Genomic DNA, 18,710 nt, shown 5'->3' on the forward strand with positions numbered 1-18,710 from the left:
ATGTGATCTGCAGACTAGATGGGCCGTCTTTACCTGTGCTACCTACTGGAGGAGATCTCTCTGAAATGGGGATTGTCACTTTAAAGTTCACACTGTGTTTTAATGCAGAAGTAATATTTTCCTGATAGTAGATATTGGAGTTTAGAGCACAACTGAAATAATAATGTTTGGGTCATGCAGACAGTCCCGTTATGGAAGCAGATTGGGGAGAGAGTGAGTCAGGACTTCAGTAAATACAAAGTAAGTTGCCCTGTGGTCTAAGAGGAAATCGACTGATTGGCCCCCGCAGTTGTCATGCCCCAGGGTTCCTCAGGTGGAATTACCACAGAAGCGTGTGTGGGGAGCCCCAGGCACCTTCAGTCCTGATTGCCATGAGAGTCCGATCCCTGGGGCCTAGGCCTCAGAGAGCAGCATTCTCCAGTGTGGACGTCTGCAGACTGGGCATGGAGACAGTGGCGGCTTAGATGCCTGAGAGCAACTCTCGCAGGTGTCCCCGCTTTCTTCAGTAACAGCAAGGCTGTTCCTTTCTGCCTGGGTCCCTGTGGGCACTTTTCTCTGGCTGTTTCAGAGTGGATCTGAGAACTCCTGCTGGGACTTCAGTCTTCCCTGCTCTTTTTCTGCCTCTTCTCCTCTTCCTCCCTGCCATGATAAAGTGTCTGAGCCAGTTGCAATAGGTTATCTAAGATGATTTGGTCCATACGCCTCTTTGATTAGCTTACTGTGGATATCTGGATCCGACTGAGTGAGAAATCTCTCTTTTGAGATCATTCCTCCCTCTGTACTTTCGGAATCAATCTCAGGGAATCTGTGAAAGGCTTCTGTAGTCCATCTAGGGATTTACCTGGAGCTTCCCTCTCTCCCTGTTCTATGTTTGCCAACTTGGCATCGTTTAATGTCTTAGTGCCCACTCACTTGAGTCCTAACAAAGTGACTCTGATCCCATCTTCCTTTAGCCATGTTCGAATCCCAGTGTGATTCTGTTGTGGGGGCAGTCTGATTCCTAGTAGGGAAGGTGGCTATCTCGCCCTCTTCCTCTTCTGCCGATTCCTTACCAAGCCATTCATCCCCATAGGCAATCCCTCCCCGGGGTCCCCCTGCTGGGTGACGGGCTGCCGCCTGCCTAGATAGAGGAACTCAGCCATGCCCACCTCATAGGTTACTTATAAATCTCAAAATATCCATGCTGAGGAAAAGCATCCAGATACAGAACAATGTCATTTCTGAAGAAAGCAGATTAGTGGTTGCCCGGGGATGGGTGGGAGGCATGGGTGACCAGGAGCATGAAGCAAACGTGGGGAGCAGTCTGTATGTCTTAATCTTAATTCCGCTGATGCTTTTCTGGATACATACATGTGTGAGACCTTACTGAATTGCACATTTTAGACGTGGGTTTTTTTTTTTTTTTAAACCTCTTCTGTACATCCATGAAGCTGCGATTAAAGCACACAGAGTGAAGGATATGAAGCACAGATTTCCCCAGCCGGTGCTGACAGTTGAAGCCCCTGGTGCCACGGAAAGTCCATACCCCTGGTCCCCCACGCAGGGTGTCCATGATGCGCCAGGGCAGTTGTGCTTCCTGCAAGGGCGCCAGGAATTCTCAGGCTCTGGAAATGGGAAACCCTCATATCAAATAGGTGATAGCTGAGAATGAGCCTTTCCTCATCTTGACCAAACCATCATCAGGCGAAGTCTTTGATTTTCAAGTGTTTCATACAAGTCCATGATGAGTAACTACCATATAACATAGGTTTGTCAGCAGTCTATCTGTAAAGGAGTCTTCTCAGCCCCCAGCATCTTAGATCATTGGATTACTTGGGAGAAACCTTACCTGCATCTTGAGTAAATGGGTAACATGTGTAAATGGCTTTGCATGGGATTCACGTTACTGCAATTATGCAATCAAGGCCCGAGCTCTTAGTTAAAAAGGTGACTTTCATACCACGTAAGGCATGCTACCATTGAAAAACCTTTGTGTAATAGCAACGGTTGAAAGTCATTTAAAATGCTCTTTGTCTTTGGTTTCAGTAAGGTCGGGGGTGTGTTTTGAGATTTACTGAGCATGGCAGTTCTTCCGATGTGAGTTTTTGTAACACTCTCTGTCTGTTTTTTCTATTTTATTTTAAAAGGTTTTCATATTCTTTGTATGTGGTTGCTTTTAATTCCTTGTCTTATAGAGTAGAAAACACATACTTTTAAAAATTAAAAGTGCATTTTTTTTAAACACCATCATTGTAGAGAAGGGGGACAAAAAGAAGCAAATGTAGACAAATATGGGAAACGTATTGAAAATGTGTTCATTTCCCCAGTTCCCCTATCTATCCATCACTTACTATCACTTCATTTTTGCTGTGCTTTTTTTTTTTTTTTCTTCACTTATGGCAGCTGTGCTTTTTTTTTCCTTTAGTAAAACTTGAACGTTTTTCCTTACATTTCAAAATTGAAATTACACACCACACTTATTGTACCTGAGAATTGAAGACAAAATTTTAAACAGTGGAAATGGAGGAGGGATTTAATATGGAAATATTAAACATTAATCAATCGGAATAGAAACAGTATGTTTGATGGAGTCAAGTAAATTTTGGTTTTGGAACGTGGAAGTGTAGTCTTTCTATCTGGAAATTAGATGGACTCTTTCAAGCCAATTAAAATGAGCCTATTATGAATAAGATAAATGGTTTCCCTAAAAGGATTATAGAAAAGAGAATGAAAAATTTCATCCCTATATGCTTAACATGTTAGACTATGTGCGTAAATTTCTGGAAAGCAAATGTCATCAAATTTCAATCGAGAAAAATTATATATGTATGTTCTGTATGCCCATATTTCCATTTATCTACTGCTGGACACGTAGTTTGTTTTTATGCCTTGGCTATTGAAAGTAATGGTGCTATGAATATTCAGATGCACATGTCTTTTCATATTGGTTTATTTGTTTTCTTTGAACATAAATATTCAGTACTGGAACTGCTGAATAACACAATAGTTTTATTTTTAGTGTTTTGAGGAAACTCCATACTGCCTTCCATATCAGCTACACCAATTTTCGTTCCAACGACAGTTTACGAAGGTTCCCTGTTCTCTACATCCTGGCCAAGATTTCATAACTGTGTTCTTTCTGATGATAGCCATTCTGTATCTCACTGTGGTTTTTATTTTCACGTGTGTGATGATTAACGACGTTGAACATCTCTTCAAATGGCTGTTGAACATCTACGTGTCGTCTTTGGGGAAATGTCTTGTTGTTCATTCGCTCAGTAGTGTTTGACCCTTTATGACCCTATGGACTGCAGGATCCCAGGCTTCCTTGTCCTCCACTATCTGCCAGAGTTTGCTGAAACCACTGTCCAATGAGTCGAGGATACCATCCAACCACCTCATCCTCTGTCACTCCTCTCCTCCTGCCCTCAATATTTTCCAATCAGGGTCTTTTCCAGTGAATTGTTACTGGCATCAGGCCGCCAAAGTATTGGAGCTTCTGGTTCAGCATTGGTCCATCCAATGAATATTCAGGGTCGATTTCCTTTAGGATTGACTGGTTTGATCTCCTTGCAGCACAATGCACTCGCAATAGTCTTCGCCAAGACCACAGTTCAAAAAGCAACAGTTCTTTGGTGCTCAACCTTCTTTATGGTCCATCTCTCACATCCAGACAGATCTACTGGTGAAACCATAGCTTTGACTACGTAGACCTTTGTCAGCAAAGTGATGTACATGCTTTTTAAGACGCTGTGTAGGTTTGTCATAGCTTTTCTTCCAAGGAGCAAGTGTCTTTTAATTTCACGGCTGCAGTCACCATCCACAGTGATTTTGGAGCCCAAGAAAATAAAGTTGGTCACTGTTTCCATTCTTTCCCCATCTATTTGACTGGAAGTGATGAACTGGATGCCATGAACTTAATGTTTTCAGTGTTGAGTTTTAAGCCAGCTTTTCCACTCCCCTCTTTCAGCTTCACCAAGAGGCTCTTTAGTTACTCTTCTCTTTCCGCCATTCAGTTCAGTTCAGTTACTCAGTCGTGCCCAGCTCTTTGTGACCCCATGGATTGCACCATGCCAAGCCTCCCTCTCTATCACCAACTCCCAGAGTTTGCTCAAACTTGTGTCCATCGAGATGGTGATGCCATCCACCCATCTCATCCTCTGTCATCTGCTTCTCCACCCACCTTTAATCTTTCCCAAATTCAGGATCTTTTCCAATGAGTCAGTTCTTCGCATCAGGTGGCCAAAATATTGGCATTTCAGCTTCAACACGAGTCCCTCCAGTGAATATTCAGGCTGATTTCCTTTAGGGTGGACTGGTGTGATCTCCTTGCACTCCAAGGGACTCTCAAGCATCTTCTGTAACACCGCAGTTCAAAAGCATCAATTCTTTGGCGCTCAGCTTTCTTTCTAGTCCATCTGTCTCATCCATACATGACTACTGGAGAAACCATAGCTTTGAGTGGATGGATGTTTGTTGGCAAAGTGATGTCTTGCTTTCTAATGTGCTGTATAGGTTGGTTATAGCTTTTCTTCCAAGGAGCAAGCATCTTTAATTTCATGGCTGCAGTCACCACCTGCAGGCATCTTGGAGCCCAGAAAGATAAAGTCTGTCACTCTCCCACTGTTTCCCCATCTATTTGCCATGAAGTGATCGGAGCGGATGCCATGATGTAACTTTTTTGAGTGTTGAGCTTTCAGCCAACTTTTTCACTCTCTCACTTTCATCGAGAGGCTCAAGTTCCCCTTCGCGTTTTGCCATAAGAATGGTGTCATCTGCGTATCTGAGGTGATTGATATTTCTCCCTCACACAGACTGGACATTCTTGAGTCCTCGTCCAGTTTGTGCTTCAACCAGTCCAGCGTTTCTCATGATGTCCTCTGCATATAAGTTAAAGAAGCAGGGTGACAATATACAGCCTTGACAAACTCCTTTCCCAATTTGGAACCAGTCTGTTGGTCCATGTCCAGTTCTAACTGTTGTTTCTAGACCTGCATACAGATTTCTCAGGAGGCAGATCAGGTGGGCTGGTATCCCCATCTCTTGAAGAATTTTCCACAGTTTCTTGTGATCCACACAGTCAAAGGCTTTGGCTTTGTAGTCAGTAACACAGAAGTAGATGTTTCTCTGGAACCCTCTTGCTTTTTCCATGATCCATCGGATGTTGGCAATCTGATCTTTGATTCCTCTGGGTTTCCTAACTCCAGCTTGAACATCTGGAAGCTCACAGTTCATGTACTGTGAAGCCTGGCTTGGAGAATATGGAGCATTACTTCGCTACTGTGTGAGATGAGTACAATTGTGAAGTAGTTTTAGTATTCTTTGGCATTGCCTTTCTTTTGGACCGGAATCAAAACTGACCTTTTCCAGTCCTGCGGCCACTGCTGAGTTTTCCAAACTTGCTGACATATTTAGTGCAGCATGTTCACAGCCTCGCCTTTTAGGATTTGAGACAGTTCCCCTGGAATTCCATCAGCTCCACGAGCTTTGTTTGTAGTGATGTTTCCTAAGGCCCACTTGACTTAGCATCCCAAGATGTCTGGCTCTAGTTGAGTGATCATACCATCTGCTGTAGGTGAGTGATCATACAATGTGCAAATGGCGGTGTTATCTGCATATCTGAGGTTATTGATACTTCTCCAGGCAATCTTGATTCGAGCTTGTGCTTCATCCAGCCCTGCATTTCGCATGATTTACTGTGGGTAGAAGTTAAATAAGCAGGGTGACAATATACAGCCTTGATGTTCTCCTTTCCCAATTTTGACCCAGTTTGTTGTTCCATGCCCGGTTCTAACTGTTGCTCCTTGACCTGTATACAATTTTTGCAGGAGGCAGAAAAGGTTTTCTTCTACTCCCATCTCTTGAAGAATTTTGAACAGTTTGTTATGATGCACAGAATCAAAGGCTTTATTCTATGTAGTCAATGAAGCAGAAGTAGATGTTTCTCTGGAATTACCTGCTTTTCTATGATCCAGTGGATGTTGGTAATTTGATCTCTTGTTCCTCTGCCTTTTTGAAATCCAGCTGGTTCCTCTGGAATCTAGCTTGAAGACTTTTGAGCGTTAACTTGCTAGCTTGTGAAATGAGCACAGTTATGTGGAAGGTTGAAGATTCTTTTGCAGGACTGGATTGAAAACTGAACTTTTGCAGCCCTGTGGCTGCTGCTGAGTTTTGCAAATTTGCTGGCATATTGAGTGCAGCACTTTCACAGCATCATCTTAAATAACTCAGTGGAAGGAACTATCCCCTCCACAAGCTTTATTTGTAGTAATGCTCCCTAAGACCCACTTGACTTCATACTCAAGGATGTCTGGCTCTAGGTGAGTGACCATCCCATCATAGTTGTCCTTGTCATTAATGCCTTTTTTTGTATAATTCTTCTGTGTATTTTTGCCTCTTAATATTTTCTGCTTCTGAGGTCCATACCGTATCCGTCCCTTATTGTGCCTATTTTTCCACCAAAGTTCCCTTAGTGTCTCTAATTATCTGGAAAGGATCTCAGGTCTTTCCCATTCTATTGCTTGCCTCTATTTCTTTGTATTTTTCCCTTAGGGTTTCTTATCTCTCTTTACTATGTTTTGGAACTCTGATTTAACATGGGTATATCTTTCCTTTTCTCATTTGTGTTTTTTTTTCTCTTCATTTCTGAGGTATTTGTAAGGCCTTCTCAGAGAAATCAGAACTTATACCCATTTCTCAATGAGGTTACTTTTGTGTGCTTCTTTGCTTTAGAATTGTGTGTGTTTCTTACATATTTTGGATAAGAACCCTTATTAGACATGAGAATTGCCAATAGGTTCTCCATTTCACCCTTCATTTCTCATTTTATTGATGGTTCCCCATGCCGAGGCTTTTGAGTTTGATGTAGTCTCACTTGTTCTGTTTTCCTTTCACTTCTTTTGCTTTTGGAATTACATCCAAACTTCATTGCCAAGACTGATATACAAAAACATAGTTTCAGTTTATTTCTAGGATCTTAATGGTTTCAGTTCTTTTATTCAGGTTTTAATCCATTAGAAATTAAAAAGCCTTAGATCGTAAGAATCTCTTACCATCCCTCCCTATTTAGGGGCAGTGTTCCTCTGGCGTCTAGAGAGTGAGCACAGGTACAAACACGCACACACACACACACACACACTCGAGCAGAGTGAATATGAAAAGGACTGTAGGGTGGGAACAAAAGAGGGACAGATATGAGGAAGGTAATAAGAAGAATATACAGGGGCTGGAGGCACTGCCTGCCTGAGACAGGACTCCCACGTTTTCCAAGTCTTGTCCCACCGATATCTGAGCACATCCCTAAAGTCCATGCGGGCATCATCCCCAGTGTGCAGGTGGGGACCCGGGCAGGCTTTGAGAGACACATGGATTCATCCAGGATGGAGAACAGGTAGGAAATGGGGGGTGAGACTGGACCCAGGTCTGTCTCCTCAGAGCTGCACACAGACCCTACCCGGGAGCTGTGTGGAGGGCTGTGTGGAGTAACTGTGTGAGACCCGGGGCTGTGGGGATGAGGGATGAGTGGTCAGTATCCCGAGGGCTGTGTGCAGAGGTGTCAACTGTCAGTTCAAGGAAGGGGCCCCTGGAGGAGAAGTCATTTCCTTGACGGCAGACCCTGACAGAACTCGGAACCCTGTAACCAGGCACCCACCTCCTAGCAACAGCGCCACAGCCAGTTGGGCTCACTCGGCTGGAGAGACTTCATCCAGAAGGATGTTCTCCAGCTGTGTCTCGACTGGCCAGGGCTTCTGCTTGAGGAAACCCTGGAGGGAGAGGTTTTTCAGATGTTTCAGGCGGTTCAGCGCTCAACTCGGATGCCTCTGGTCCTTTACCAGGAGGTCACCTAAGGTAACCACAGGCAACCTAGAGCTGGCCACACCAGGCCTGGCCGCCACTGGGAGCCCTCCCTGGGCAGCGCCAGCTGCCCTCATCTCCATGTGGGGGGAAGTGGAACTTGAGGGGAGGTTCTCCCTCTGGGCAGGAACAGGTTGGTGGTTCCGTGGTGACCTGGCGGTCCTGTCACGGTCACACCTGAGGACAGGCTGGCAGTGGGGAAACAGGATCCCTGAGGTGCTCTTCTCTGTGCCAGTGTGGATCCAAGGCCCTCAGGCAGTCAGGTGTCTACATCCTCGGTGGAAGTCGGTTGGGAGAGTGGTGGGCGTGTGTCTGGAGGGGAGATGTCTAGGGGTCTGAGAAGTACCACAGACAGCTGGCCGGTGCCCTGAGACTTTCTGCCTGGCTGCTGGGCACTTGTTCACAGGGCTCCTCACCAGACTGCAGACAGGAGCTGGTCCACGGAGCACCCTGCTCCATCTCCCTGCGTGAGGGACCGGAGCCCCACACCAGCAATAGAGCCCAGGGCGGGCACAGGGTGAGTACCAGCTGGGAGGCGATCTTACAACCAGGAAGTTCCGGGTCCCAGAGCCACCCTGGCCCTGCCCTGAGTCCCTCCTAGAGTCCTGCTCCAAAAGGAACCTGGGACTGTCATCTCTGCGAGGCGCCCTCTCGGGCCAGGACCTACTTGTCCAGATGCAAAATCACTGGTCACCTCCACGTGGAAATCTTAGAAAGAGATTGTGATAGGATTTCACTTCATGTTCCCCAAGGAGCCTCATTGCATGTTTCTATGGTGTATCCTGTATTAACTTCATCCCAGGTATCCATGTGGGCCTGAGAATCCTAATATTTCTCACCCCAGGTTCCGCCCCTCTCACCCCAGTTCTCATCCCCAGAATGGGATGTTGTGTCACCACCACAGGGATGATGCAGTTAACACACGGGGAGCTGTCCAATACAAACTGCCCCGAGACGCTAACACACGTAACCATAGCCCAGCACCAGTTCACTTGTGATGCCAGGACATTTATTCTGTGGAGGGCACTCCTACCCTCCTCCTGTCATGGGTCCTGAAGGCTTGGGGACTCAGTCTGAGCTCCAGAACGTGCCTTCCTGGAGTCTTTGGTGCCGCTTCTGACTCGTGTCTCTGCTGTGTTCCACCCCAGGGGGAAAGTGTGTCCACAGGGGACAGGAATGAGACCTACAGTGTGTGGAGTGTCCGGAGACGCAGACTGGAGATGTTGGTGGACAACCTGGTGCCTGCCTTCCTGGGCGGTGACCCCGCCTACCTCCCCACATTCCTGGGCACCTACAGGGCTTTTGGCACCACCCAGCAGATGCTGGACCTTCTCTTCATGAGGTGAGCACTACCCCTCCCCTACTGGGTACTCGGGGAGACCTGGCCACCTTCCAGCTGTGAGTCATGGGAACGTCTCTCTACCTCTGTGAGCCCCAGTTGGCTCCCCTCTTCACTTGAGGGGAAAGGGAGGAGCAGCCCCCTGGGGGGACTAAGTGGGTGCATCCTGGAAAGTGCTTTCTGGGAACTTGGACCCCTGGAATGGCTGTGGTTGTGCTGAGACATCACATTCCTCCTCCCCTCGAGGAAGCCTCTGTCTCCGTTGTCTCTTTGCCTTTGACTTGGGCCCAAAGCATTTTCCCAATTGCAAGGTGAGGTGTAAGTGGTGCCCTGTCCTGGGTGAGTGAGAACAAGGGTCCCTGGGAGTGATCCATGGTGCCCCAGGCACTCGGATGGGGCTGGTTGGGCTCATTTGTTCTTGAAATATAGAGGAAGGCGCACGAGGTGCAGGCACTTTTCTAGGAAGAAGCATGACGTAATGCATCGAGCAGACAGTAGTCCTGCCCCCCAGGGCTTCAGTTCTCCGGGGTGGGGGTTGTGGGCGGGAGGGAACCCTGTCACACTAGCCATCACATCCAGGCGTGTCTGCAGTACTGTCCATGTGACGCCTCCTGGCCTCTTGTAGGTACGGATGCATCCTCCCTTACTGCGATGAGGATGGTGGACCCCTGCACCAGCTGAAAATGTGAGTGGATTGTGACTCAAGAGGGAGCGACTCCCTATCCCAGAGAACTGCCTGGAGTAATGGGGTTGCTGGTTGGGCAGGGCTGGCAGAATCCTGGATCCCACATAGCTGGGGGCCAAGGTCTGGGGAGCTTGTCCTGGAAGAGAGGAAAGGAGGCCAAGAGAGCTGTGGAGGGGTGTGGGGTGCTGTGAGGAGCATCTGGGAGGTCAGAGGTCAGAGTCCACCCATGCCAGTGCACACCCGTACCCTGTCCATCCCAGTCCTGCCTCTACCCCTGATCCTGGGACCCAGAACATAAAGTGTAGAGATCACCCAGCTCACTGTCTGGTGGAACCTCGGCAGCAGTGATCAGCTGGTGCTCAGTGGACCCAGTGACACTCAGGGGACAGCTGAGCCCTTGCTGAGGAATAATGAGTGTCAGTGGCGGGAGGAGACGCTGGTGCGTCCCTAGCAGATGAGGCAGCCTGTTGATGTAGGAGGTAAATGTGCGGTGTTAGGAGGCCCGCAGGAAGCCTGAGCAGATGACAGAGTCTGTGTGTGCCCTCCTTAGACAGATACTCCTGGGATCCCCGACATGTTCCAGAGATGCAGTGACCAGAGTAGACACCCTGCCTGCCCTCGCAGTGGTGACACCCGGGGGAGGGGCAGAGAGAGGGAGCTGTGTCAGGCAGACCTCAGGAAGCGGACAGATGGTCACACCATGGATCAAGGGCTGTCACTTGAGCAGGCTCCTTGGCAGCCCCTGCCCTGTATCCAGGCCTCCTCTGCCTGGTCTGCCAGGTGAGATGGACCGTGGAGGAGAACTGACCTCTGGATGGGCAGGGGCAGAAGGCACAGAGGCCCAGGTCCCTGCAGGGTGGCCCTGGAGCGCAGTGTGGTGAGAAGGCCAGGTCTCTGACTCTGCTGCCCACGTGACTCCCCCCAGGGCCATGGCCTCCATCCTGGGCACCTGGCTGCACCTTTACCCTGAGGATTTCCAGCAGGCCCCAGAATTTCCCTGCCTGAAGATGCTCCTCGCTTACGTAGAGCTCAACATGCCTGACTCAGACCTGGAGCAGCAAGCCCACCATCTCCTGGTGCAGCTGGAGACCCTGGAGCCCACTGAGGCTGAGGGGCATGGTGAGGAGGACTCGGGGTGGGTGAGGAGGATGGAGACGAATAAGGAAGGGAGGGGGCTGAGCCACACAGAGCAGAGCCTCCTGAGGCTGGAACTAGGCCAGGAGCATTGAGGAGGCTCAGATCATTATTCCCCTGGACTGCAGCCTGGGAGGACTTCCTGGGGGTAGGTGGCATCTTGGATTGAGATTTCAGGGCTAAGTAGCGAGTATGTTCCTGTTTTTGGGATCCATGGACAAGCAGTCTTACTGACAGTGTTTTCTCTTCTGGGAGATCCAGCATCCGCTGGAGAAGAAGCTCTGGAAACATCACCAGATCTCACGCCAACAGCACCCCTAATGCCTGCCACAGCTCCACAGTCAGAGCAAGCTCAAAGCCCAGCTCCCATTCAAGTTCAAGGTCTGCATCAAGTAAACATGCCAGCTCCAAACCCAGAGCCACAGCATGCTCATGCCCTGGCTCTCACTTAAGCTGAGAGGCGAGGAAAAGTACCTCCAGGTTCCAGTTGTAGATCCAGAGAACATGCAAGAAAGAGCTCTCTTTTCCCTTCAGAGCCTGAATCACCCGGAAAATCCTGTGCCAGCACTGCTTCCACAGTCTCAGTCCCCAGGCTTAAGCCAACCTTTGCCAGGGCACTGTCTGGGCTCTGGAGCCTCTTGGTGCTTTGCAATCAGCTGTGGCTCCAGTGTTATCCAGCTGTGGTTCTAGAGACCCCAGCAGACCCAGCATGTGTAGCAGCTCAGGCGCTAGAGCCAGTTCCTCCCCTAACGTCCCTGGAGCCAGTCTCAGATCGTCAGCGAGCCTTGCCTTGCCCGGCAGATGGTGTGCTGCCCCCGTTCCAGCACCAGGCCTGGAGCCTGTCTCTCCACCTTAATTCCCTCTCTTAATATGTGTTTTGTTTTTTTTTAATTACATGTACAAACATTTTTTCTATGAGATAAAGTAAACTTAGATAGAAATGGAATTCTATGACTTTTTCAATTGTACATGTGACCGGCATGAACATTCACTACGTTACATGACCCCGTCGATTGTCTGTTGCAGACCATCTGCATCCTATTTGACACCAACTCTTATTTTGGGCTCCAAAATCATTGCAGATGGTGATTGCAGCCATGAAATAAAAAGAAGCTTACTCCTTGGAAGGAAAGTTATGACCAACCTAGATAGCATATTACAAAGCAGAGATATTACTTTGCCAAAAAATGTCCATCTAGTCAAGACTATGGTTTTTCCAGTGGTCATGTATGGATGTGAGAGTTGGACTGTGAAGAAAGCTGAGCGCCACAGAATTGATGCTTTTGAACTGTGGTGTTGGAGAAGACTCTTGCGAATCCCTTGGACTGCAAGAAGATCCAACCAGTCCATCCAGAAGAGACCAGTCCTGGGTGTTCATTGGAAGGACTTATGCTGAGGCTGAAGCTCCAATACTTTGGCCACCTCATGCGAAGAGTTGACTCATTGGAAAAGACCCTGATGCTGGGAGGGATTGGGGGCAGGAGTAGAAGGGGATGACAGAGGATGAAATGGCTGGGTGGCATCACCAACTCGATGCACATGAATTAGTATGAACTCCGGAGTTGGTGATGGACAGGGAGGCCTGGCGTGCTGCGATTCATGGGGTCGGAAAGAGTCGGACAGGACTGAGCGACTGAACTGAACTGAGTCCTGCAGTCTGGAAAGGCACTGCATTCAACTCTCCCTCATCTCTTGATGGACATTAGGACTCTTTTCACTTTTGGGCTCTTGTGTATAGTGCTGCTCTGAACACTTGTCTACAGGCATGTGACTTTCTGGGTTTACTTCTTTCATTGTTGATGTAGGAGCGGAATGTGGGCGGTGACTGAATTCTCTGTAGTTACCTTTGTGAGGACCTGTGGCGGAAGTGTACCTTTAGTGTTTCCATTTCCACTTCTTCATCTGTGTTGCAGTGTCCTCTCTGCCACACATTCCCCCCTCCTCGTCCCTCACTCTGGGGAAGACGCCTCTGAGGAGGCCCTTGTGGCCCGCCCCTGAATGAAGCAGCTCGTGTCCTAGGTGAGTCCACAGCCTCAAACCCCTGGGAGAGACTGGCAGAGGCCTCTGGTGGAGTCATGGTCCGTTCCTGCTCCAAAGACAGTGTGAGGTCCAGTCTGTGATCATCACCTTGCTTCTTTTTCATTTGTTGCCTCCCCAGATCCGCTCCTCTTTGACCCCATGCCCTACTGTCACTTCTTCTGATGTTAGTGTGAGTGTCGTGTATATTTGTGTGGACACCCCCAGACATCTAATCCCAGTAAGTGGAGATGTTCTGGGGTTCTTGGGTCTCTAATTCCCAAGTGTGTGTGGTGTGGTGCAGCCCTAGCCTAGGATGGCCTGAGACTCTGCCCCTGCCCTGGGCCCTGGATTTTCCCACTCCTATCAGGGCCTCAATTTTCCAAAAGGACAGTGACCAATTAAGCAAGGAGCTTTCAAAGCCTGCACACAGTCTGCCCAGCCTTCCACATCTCTGGGTGGTTTACGACTGGGTGACATGTGCAACCCCAGGCCTCCGTCATAGTTGGAAGGCACCCCCCAATGGTTCTGTGGGCCTCTCTTTGCTACAGTGAGGGAGAGGGTACACTCACTTAACTTCATGCCTTGAAGGATAAGGAACATTTCCCCAAAAATGGCTGAGGCACTGTGAGTGATACAAGATGACTTGGTATGGACCACGTGCTAGAATGTGATCTGCAGACTAGACGGCAATCTTTACCCGTGCTACCTACGGGAGGAGATCTTTCCGAAACTGGGATTGTCACTTTAAAGTTCACACTGTATTTTAATGCAGAAGTAACATTTTCCTTGATAGTAGATATTGGAGTTTGGAGCACAACTAAAATAACAATGTTTGGGTCATGCAGACAGTCCCATTACGGAAGCGGATCGGGGAGAGAGTGGGCCAGGGCTTCAGGAAATACAAATTAAGTTGTCCTGTGGTCTAAGAGGAAATCGACTGATTGGCCCCCACAGTTGTCATGCCCCAGGGTTCCTCAGGTGGAATTACCACAGGAGCTTGTGTGGGGAGCCCCAGACACCTTCAGTCCTGATTGCCTTGAGAGTCCAATCCCTGGGGCCTAGGCCTCAGAGAGCAGCATTCTCCAGTGTGGATGTCTGCAGACTGGGCATGGAGACAGTGGCGGCTTAGATGCCTGAGAGCAACTCTCGCAGGTGTCCCCGCTTTTTTCAGTAACAGCAAGGCTGTTCCTTTCTGCCTGGGTCCCTGTGGGCACTTTTCTCCGGCTGTTTCAGAGTGGATCTGAGAGCTCCTGCTGGGACTTCAGTCTTCCCTGCTCTTTTTCTGCCTCTTCTCCTCTTCCTCCCTGCCATGATAAAGTGTCTGAACCAGTCACAACAGGTTATCTAAGATGATTTGGTCTATACGCTTCTTTGAGTAGCTTACTGCGGATATCTGGATCCGACTGAGTGAGAAATCTCTCTTTTGAGATCATTCCTCCCTCTGCACTTTTGGGATCAATCTCAGGGAATCTGTGAAAGGCTTCTGTAGTCCATTGAGGGATTTACTTGGAGCTTCCCTCTCTCCCTATTCTATGTTTGCCAACTTGGCATCATTTAATGTCTTAGTGCCCACTCACTTGAGTCCTGACGAAGTGACTCTGATCCCGTCTTCCTTTAGCCATGTTCGAATCCCAGTGTGATTCTGTTGTGGGGGCAGTCTGATTCCTAGTAGGGAAGGTGGCTATCTCGCCCTCTTCCTCTTCTGCTGATTCCTTACCAAGCCATTCATCCCCATAGGCAATCCCTCCCCGGAGTCCCCCTGCTGGGTGATGGGCTACCGCCTGCCTAGTTGGAGGAACTCAGCCGTGCCCACCTCATAGATTACTTATAAATCTCAAAACATCCATGCTGAGGAAAAGCATCCAGATACAGAACAATGTCATTTCTGAAGAAAGCAGATTAGTGGTTGCCCGGGGATGGGTGGGAGGCGTGGGTGACCAGGAGCATGAAGCAAACGTGGGGAGCAGTCTCTATGTCTTAATCTTAATTCCATTGATGCTTTTCTGGATACATACATGTGTGAGACCTTACTGAATTGCACATTTTAGACGTGGGTTTTTTTTTTTTAAAACCTCATCTGTACATCCATGAAGTTGTTTTTAAAGCAGCACAGAATGAAGGATATGAAGCATAGATTTCCCTAGTCGGTGCTGACAGTTGAAGCCCCTGGTGCCATGAAAAGTCCACACCCCTGTCCCCCATGCTGAATGTCCGTGATGCACCAGGGCAGTTGTGCTTCCTGCAAGGGTGCCAGGAATTCTCATGCTCTGGACGTGGGAAACCATGGTACTAAATGTGTGATAGCTGAGAAGACGCCTTCCCTCCTTTTGACCAAACCATCATCAGGCGAAGTCTTTGATTTTCTTGTGTTTCATACAAGTACCTGATGGGTAAGTACCATGTAACATGGGTTTGTCACGTGTCTCTCCCTGAAGGAGCTTTCTCAGCCCCCAGCACCTCAGTTCATTGCATAATTCAAGAAAGCTTACCTCCATCTTGGGTAAGATTGGATGGGTATGGTGGCTCCTCTATGGGATTCACGTTACTGCAATTATGCAATCAAGGCTCAAGCTCCTTGTTAAAAAGGTGGCTTTCATACCACATAAGGCATGCTACCATTGAAAAACCTTTCTATAATAGTAACAGTTGATAGTCATTTAAAATGCTCTTTGTCTTAGGTTTCGCTAAGGTCAGGGGTGTGTTTTGAGATTTACTGAGCATGGCAGTTCCTCCGATGTGAGTTTTTGTAACACACTCGTCTGATTTTCCATTTTATTTTAAAAGGTTTTGATCTTTGTATGTGGTTGCTTTAAACTCCTTGTTTTATAGAGTGGAAAACACATGCTTCTATCCATCAATTACTATCACTTCATTTCTGTTGTTTTTTTTTCTTCATTTATGGCAGGTGTGCTTTTTTTCTTTCGTAAAACTTGAACGTTTTTCCTTAAATTTCAAAAATGAAATTACACACCACATTTATTGTACCTGAGAATTGAAGACAAAATTTTAAACAATGGAAATGAAGGAGGGATTTAATATGGAAATTCTAAACATTAATCAAACAATCGGAATAGAAACAGTATGTTTGATAGAGTCAAGTAAATTTTGGTTTTGAAACATGAAAGTGTAATCTTTCTATCTGTATATCAGATGGACTCTTTCAAGCCACCGGCCTAGATGGAGGAACTCAGCAGAGCTCCCTTCATAGGTTACTTATGAAGCTCAAAACATTCATGCTGAGGAAAAGCAGCCAGATACAGAACTATGTCATTTCTAAAGAAAGCAAATTAGTGGTTGCCTGGGGATGGTTGGGAAGCGTGGGTGACCAGGGCCATGAAGCCAGCTTGGGGAGCAGTCTGTATGTCTTTATCTTAATTCGGCTAATGCTTTTCTGGGTACATACATGTGTCAAAACTTACTGAACTGCACACTTTAGACATGTGGGTTTTATTTTATTTTTTTAAACCTCATCTGTACATCCATGAAGCTGCGATTAAAGCACACAGAGTGAAGGATATGAAGCACAGATTTCCCAGCCGGTGCTGACAGTTGAAGCCCCTGGTGCCACGGAAAGTCCACACCCCTGTCCCCCACGCAGGGTGTCCGTGATGCGCCAGGGCAGTTATGCTTCCTGCAAGGGTGCCAGGAATTCTCAGGCTCTGGAAATGGGAAACCCTCATATCAAATAGGTGATAGCTGAGAACGAGCCTTCCCTCCTCTTGACCAAACCATCATCAGGTGAAGTCTTTGATTTTCAAGTGCTTCATACAGGTCCATTGTGGGTAAGTACTATATAACATGGGTTTGTCGCAAGTCTCTCTGTGAAGGGGCCTTCTCAGCCCCCAGCATCTTAGATCATTGGATTAATTGGGATAAAGCTAAGGGGATGGGTAAGATGGCTCCTCCATACAATCCATGTTCCTGCAATTATCCAGTCAAGGCCCTAGCAATATAGGTGAAAGAAAAAAAAAAAAAAAAAGAAAGAAAAGAGCTGTGCTTAACACTTCCACTTAAAGGGAGTTGCTGGTTTCTATTGGGAAAGGGGAGCGTTTCATACCTGGTAAGGCAAGTGACCATTTATAAACCATTCCATAATATCAGTGGTTGAAAGGATGGGGAGCACATGTATACCTGTGATGGATTCATTTTGATATTTGGCAAAGCTAATACAATTATGTAAAGTTTAAAAATAAAATAAAATAAAATAAAACAAAAAACAAAAAAAAAAAAAAATGTGAATGACATCAAAAAAAAAAAAAGAAAGTCATTCAAAATGCTCTTTGTCTTCTGACAGGGTAAGGTCAGGGGTGTGTTTTGAGATTTACTGATTTATATATTTATAAGTTCCTCAGATTTCAATTTTTGTAACACTTTATCTGTTTTTCTATTTTATTTAAAAAAAAACTTTTATATTCTTTGTATGTTGTTCCTTTTAACTCCTTGTCTCACACATTTAAAAAGACAAAATTCTATCCATCATTTACTATCACCTCATTTTTGGTGTTTTTTTTTTTTCTTTAGTAAAAACATGATCTTTTCCCCTTACATTTCAAAATTTTAATTATGAACCGCATTTTGTACCCGGGATTTGAAGACAAAATTTTAAACAATGGAGATGGAGGAGGGATTTAACAAGGAAATACTAAATATTTATGAAACAATCTGAGTACGAACACTATGTTTGATGGAATCAAGTAAATTTTGGTTTTGGAACATGAAATTGTAGTCTTTCTATCTGGAAATTAGATGGTCACTTTCAGGCCAATAAAAATGATTTTATTATGAATATGACCAATACAGTACAGAAAAAAATTATAAAAAAGAATGAAACATTTCATACTTATATGCTTAAAAGCCTCTTGATGAAAGTGAAAGAGGAGAGTGAAAAAGTTGGCTTAAAACTCAACATTCAGAAAACAAAGATCATGGCATCTGGTCCCATCACTTCATGGAAAATAGATGGGGAAACAGTGGAAACAGGGTCAGACTTTTATTTTTTTTTGGCTCCAAAATCACTGCAGATGGTGACTGCAGCCATGAAATTAAGACACTTACTCCTTGGAAGGAAACTTATGACCAACCTAGATAGCATATTGAAAAGCAGAGATATTACTTTGCCCACAAAGGTTCATCTAGTCAAGGCTATGGTTTTTCCAGTGGTCATATATGGATGCGAGAGTTGGACTGTGAAAAAACCTGAGTGCTGAAGAATGATGCTTTGGAACTGTGGTGTTGGAGAAGACTATTGAGAGTCCCTTGGACTGTAAGGAGATACAACCAGTCCATTCTAAAGGATATCAGTCCTGGATGTTCATTGGAAGGAATGATGCTAAAGCTGAAACTCCAGTACTTTGGCCACCTCGTGTGAAGAGTTGACTCATTGGAAAAGACTCTGATGCTGGGAGGGATTGGGGGCAGGAGGAGAAGGGGACGACAGAGGATGGGATGGCTGGATGGCATCACCGAGTCGATGGACATGAGTTTGTATGAACTACCAGGAGTTGGTGATGGACAGGGAGGCCTGGCATGCTGCAGTTCATGGGGTTGCAAAGAGTCGGACACGACTGAGTGACTGAACTGACTGAACTGACTGACTGACCCTGAAGTAGAAGTCCTGAGTCATATGGTAGTTCTATTTTTACTGTTTTGAGGAAACTCTATGTTTTCAGTGTTGAATGTACCAATTTTCGTTTCCACCAC

At 46.7% G+C, this 18,710-nt stretch overlaps 1 protein-coding gene across 4 annotated transcripts; it reads left to right on the forward strand.

Annotated features, from left to right (window-relative positions):
* Positions 1-210: 210 nt before the first annotated feature.
* On the forward strand, positions 211-11,937 carry LOC147343114 (ral guanine nucleotide dissociation stimulator-like). Of its 4 annotated transcripts, none has more exons than XM_086381529.1 (7): positions 211-7,369; positions 7,623-7,827; positions 8,240-8,350; positions 8,982-9,175; positions 9,798-9,857; positions 10,783-10,976; positions 11,247-11,937. In XM_086381529.1, the coding sequence occupies exons 1-7, from the start codon at positions 7,173-7,175 to the stop codon at positions 11,441-11,443; spliced, it is 1,158 nt and encodes a 385-aa protein (XP_086237655.1). In that variant the 5' UTR covers positions 211-7,172; the 3' UTR covers positions 11,444-11,937. The 4 variants fall into 4 exon arrangements, with proteins under 4 accessions (XP_086237655.1, XP_086237656.1, XP_086237657.1 ...); XM_086381530.1 differs by having other exon boundaries at positions 11,253-11,937; XM_086381531.1 differs by having other exon boundaries at positions 7,737-7,827.
* The last annotated feature ends 6,773 nt before the right edge of the window (positions 11,938-18,710 follow it).

Source organism: Bos grunniens, chromosome 28 (assembly GCF_055505025.1).
Source record: "Bos grunniens cultivar Pamir isolate PY7600 chromosome 28, Bosgru_T2T1.0, whole genome shotgun sequence".
Taxonomy (NCBI): Eukaryota; Metazoa; Chordata; class Mammalia; order Artiodactyla; family Bovidae; genus Bos; species Bos grunniens.